Genomic DNA, 4,922 nt, shown 5'->3' with positions numbered 1-4,922 from the left:
GCTACAGAAGGCAGAAAGATTCCTATCTGAAGTGTATCAGAATTACACCTGTAGACAGAGTTCAGCCATTTGGAGACTTATCACAAGAAAACCTCGATAAATGCTCTCCCACCTATGAACTCTTCAAATTACAAAAGGTGTTTGAAGACCAAAACAATTGTCCTAAGTTACACGTTTGTGGTTTTTTTTTTTTTCCCTCTGATACTGGATTTGCTCACTTAATAAAAATATGGAGAAGACTCATTCCCCTGTGCAAAGGGATAATTACCTTGACACATATGCATCTTTTAGAGTTCCTTTCCTGAAAGGTGTCTTCTCCTGGTTCATATCATATGTTGACTCTCCTGGCTTAAAGGCCAGTTCAAGAACCACAACTCTTTAAGAATGTTCAAGCAAAATCATTTAGAGTATGGATTTTGTGAAAAAAAACCCAAACCACACACACCTGAAGGCAAGTTGAGATCCTGCAGCCACCCTGCCCAAACAGATAAAAGTCAGGCCAGCAGAGGGGGTGGTATTTATAGCAGGTGGTATTTACAGAGCGCAAGGCTTCGGGGAGCCGTGACCACGCCAGAACTGCCAACCATTTCTCCAAGAGGTTACACCACTGCATTGCTATGAACGCGACTCCTCCTGCAGTGGGGCTCAATGGAGGCACAGTCAAGAGATGTTTACAACCAAATTCCTTAAATGAAAGGGAAATAGTGCTGTTCTATATAACGTTAATTGGCTCTGCTTAAGTGCTTGCCTGTGGTTTCAGGGTGGTAGCTGGCTCTGAACACTACTCCACAGGTTAGCAAGTCATATCTTCAGAGACGATTTGAGACTCTTACCTGGACTTGCTGGGGTTGCTGAACCTGTATCTGCTGCTCTGGCTGAGTTTGCTGCTGGACGCTTGTTGTCACAGGACAAGCAAGTTCAAGCAAAGACCCAGCCACCTCTGTGCTGTCCGTGTAAATGCAGTTGCCACCCTGCTGATACACCATCGTGGTGGTGGCCGTCTGCTGAAACTCCTGCAGAGCTTCCGGCCCCTTGGAAGCAAGGGAGTCCAGAAACTCCTTCATCCTGTGCTGGGGAATCGTTCGTGCCTTCACCCGGATGTATTCTTCAAAGGAAATGGTGTTCTCCAGAGAATTATTCATATTGCAAGGTCCTTAGGGTTCCTTTGGGAAAGAGAAAGTGAAAGTCTTAACTAGAGCACTCCTTTGATACAAGGATATTCCTAACTCCAGTACCTACTTTCTCACACCGAGTTCCGTTTGAAAACTAGCAGACATGCACAGGCAGATGCCCAGACAGATGCTTTAGTTTTATGAGGCATCTTGTGCTACTACACGTTTCTCAGATTAACCCTCAGCAGCTCAGGGAAGTCTGAGCAATAACCAGGTGTAACTGTGGTACAGAGAGATCACTGCCACAAAATCTTCTAGCCTTGTACTTCACCCAGTCCAGGCAAGTCCCACACCAGCGGAAATCAAGTCATACATCTCATTCATTTGCAGCATGCAGTATTAGCGAGAGAAGCTTAGAAATCAATATCAGTGGCCCTGCTTTGCAGCCACAGAGGTTGGAGAACCGAGCAGCATGTTCTGTCAGGCCATGCAGTTCTATTCTAGGCAGCTAATGGGAAGCACAATGGAACAGCTACAGATGCAGCGTTCGGCCCATTGCCATTAGGACTAGGGCAGCCTTATTGATTCAAACACAGCGAGCAAAAGGAGAGTGCTGGAATCAAGAGATTCCTCCAACGGGGAGCTGCACACATGAAGAAGCAGAGCTCTGGAAATGACAAAGGCAACAGCAGCATCAGTTCTTGGTACCCTTTTAATATAGGAAGAGGTTAACACGAAACATGCCATGTATGAAGACAAAAGAGACAGAAAAAGAACTCAGATGATCACAGAGGAAGTGAGAGCAAGGAAGGAAAAAAAAAACCCAAAAAAAGATGACTCCACCTGAAAACATTAGAAAGCTCTAGGGTATACTCTGACAGCATTCTTCTCTTATTGACTTCTCGTTTAAACCCATACAGTGTTTCTGCAGCGAGTATACTGGTTGTTTCTAAGGCACTAATTAGTCTTGATAAAGGACAAATAGATTTGAGCTATAACGCTACCAGATACTAAGATGGTTGGGAAAAAGATGTGAAACAGCACAAGATTAGGACTAGAAGAGGTGATTTGGTACTACTAGATCAAGCTGTGGAAAGGAGGAAAAAGGGACAAACATCACTATATGTACATTATGACTGTAGTTCTACAGAGAACAGATGCAAGAGCAGAACCTTTAATATCATTTAACTACAATTTAACAAAGTGGAACAAAACCAGAAGTATGTGGTTGACCATAAGACTGCAACAGCCATGTGAAAACAGGAGTTAGTTCTAGACTCTCAGTCACGCCCAAGTGCACTCCACAAGCCCAGCTCCAGTTTCCACCAAAATCAGCAGGAGCTAGAGCAAACTCTAACCACCCTTCACTGTTACATGACGGCAGTCTAAACACACAGAAGCTTCTGTTTACATGGAGGAGGTTCATGGCTAGTGCACTGGACCGGGCTCACAGGAGAAAGAACGAATAGCAAAGGTAAGGGGAACACGCACGAGGCAACTTGCGCTGGATCTATGGTTTCTGGAGTTATTAACCAACATCTGTTGCTCTATTAGATTACTACAGAAAAATAATCTTAAAACAGGCATCAATGTTTAGTAAAAAGCACCAGGTAACACTGTTCACTTGGTAAATCCAACACCTCTGAAAATCAGCATACAGAAGTTCCCATAGCATCCGCAGCTGGACAGAGAAACCATTCTCCTGCCTTTCAGTGATTCTGATCCAACACATTTTCAAGCCAGGTCCGCAAGATACAGCCAGTAAGACTATTCACTTAGTTGCTGAGTGCGGTATCCCCCAGGAGCCACCCAAGAGTACTCTAGAGGACACTTTACTAACCCTCTCCCAGGTGACCATGTGTCCAGGACGAAACGATAAGAGAACAACCTTGTTAATGCCTCCTCACTGATCAGACAGGACCTCGACCACACACTCTCAAACGCATCTTGCTTCAAATTGTAAGATGCTCCATTACATACTCTGAGGCTGGAAAACACATTTTTACTAACTTGCCTCGATTTTCTACCTGGAACTTGCAAATATTTGACTTCAGTACTACAGCAGAGCATGATCACTCTGCACGTCCACCCAAGGAGCACTTGCAGACACAGCTTTCAGAGGGACAACTCTCCTGAGGTGTAAGCCTCAAGGAAGCCACACTGGGAACCCTGATGTGAACACTGCAGATGCTCTTAGAGAGCCAGCTGCTGCTGAACAGGATGGGCTCACCTCTCAGCAAAAGTGCTGCCTCCTTCCTTGCTCCTGCATGGGTGCTCACTATGTTGTAACAACCCAGGGAACAGTCATTCACCTGCTGTTAATCTTGTCAAGGGCGAGGAGTGGGGAGGTCAGCAGGGCTGCTGCTTCCAAGGGCAGCTATCCTTTGCTTTTGGAACCCTTCTGCCAAGAGCTGCTCACAGGTACAGCACACTCCCATGCAGCAGGGACCAGAAGCCACTGGAAACCCAGATGCATAAGCAGCAGGCCCAAAGATCAAGAAGAGGTGTGCCAGCAAACCATCACCTACCTCATCCAACCACCAGGAAGCAGAACACAGCATTCACTTCTTAGATACGGATCCTTGACCCTGCTCAGCTGCCCCATCTTAATTAGTTTTTAGCATCAAAATCAAGAGCCTACTAGGCCAGTCTTGCCCCACTAGCAAATCTTCCTCTGTCACAAGCTGTCAGAAGAAATCTCTTTTACCCTTTTTTCTAGCATGGGAAAAAAAAATCTTCCTTTATATTTGCTTGGAGTTGCCTCACTGAGACCTACTAACACCCCTAACAGCGGAAGGCTCATCTGCAGCACTGGAAGTGCCAGGCACGGATCAGAACCCCACCACGCCACACGGTATTGGGTCCTGCTCTGCAAGAGCAGCAGGACCTTCTGTTGTTCTTCTCTCCAGCTCTGGCAATCAGAAAGGAGCTAAGAGGGAACGGTGCGGGGGGTACCGAGTTTCTCCCAGTCGTTCCTGTCAGTTTGAAAGCTGCTGGTGGTTATTTAACTAAAAGTACTGAACCACTCAAAACCACATTTCACAGAACCCTACGCAGCAGCAGAGGCCTAGAAAGTAATGCTGTGCTTCCAGAAATTGTATTTATTAAAACTAAACCCACCTGTGTCTACAACAGAAAACCTCTTTAAGACTCAAATGTGCATTCCACAGGCTTCTGTAGGGCAACACACGCAGCCTGCTGCTGCAGCCGCCACATTTACCGTTAGTTATTAAGTAGTACTAATTTATGCATTCCATTTATCCAGTAGACACACATTATAAACAGCAAACACCCATCCTCACTGCCACGTGGTTTTAATACTGCGTTTTAAAATTTAAAAAAAAGCACCCAGGCAATAAGCATTCTCCGCTAAAGGGAGGTCATTCCTTCCTGTTCAGTGTAACTGCATTTTTCCCAGGAAATAAGTTCAGGGAACTCTTTTAAGATCATGAGCACATACGGTTAGTTCATAAAACTTAGACTGAGGTTACTGAAAACACACACACAACTTGCAGCATGTGGACAATCTGGACTCACCAGTCACCATGTTGCATGTATTTCTGCTGCTCTTGTCCTGAGCTCTTAGGCTTGTAACGTTCTGGAGAAGACAGAACAAAGAAGCCCTTTCCATCCCCAGTTCCTCTTTCTTTATTAAAGCCATTTTATTTTTAATATGTATTCCATTAAGAAAGAAAAATTAAAAAAAAATCGGGAAAGGCATGACCATCCACGCAGCCAGCAGCTCCCACTGCAGAATTGTGAGGTGCCCAATTCCTAACCACTGGTCCCTCAGCCTTACGAGCGTTCCTA

The 4,922-nt window shown here is 45.3% G+C and overlaps 1 protein-coding gene across 1 annotated transcript in view; it reads right to left on the bottom strand.

Annotated features, from left to right (window-relative positions):
- Positions 1-4,714, bottom strand: part of QRICH1 (glutamine-rich 1) — a 22,247-nt gene extending 17,533 nt beyond the window's left edge. The window contains exons 1-2 of the mRNA XM_010131698.1: positions 4,650-4,714; positions 834-1,163 (exon numbers count right to left, since the gene is read on the bottom strand). Of these exons, the coding sequence (XP_010130000.1) occupies positions 834-1,142 (309 nt within the window). The 5' untranslated portion in view covers positions 1,143-1,163; positions 4,650-4,714. The remainder of the gene's footprint in view (positions 1-833; positions 1,164-4,649) is intronic.
- Positions 4,715-4,922: the final 208 nt, after the last annotated feature.

The sequence above is a fragment of the Buceros rhinoceros genome, unplaced genomic scaffold, assembly GCF_000710305.1.
Source record: "Buceros rhinoceros silvestris isolate BGI_N320 unplaced genomic scaffold, ASM71030v1 scaffold32372, whole genome shotgun sequence".
Taxonomy (NCBI): domain Eukaryota; kingdom Metazoa; phylum Chordata; class Aves; order Bucerotiformes; family Bucerotidae; genus Buceros; species Buceros rhinoceros.
Note: the sequence above shows the minus strand (reverse complement) of the source record. Positions and strands in the feature narration are given on the sequence as shown.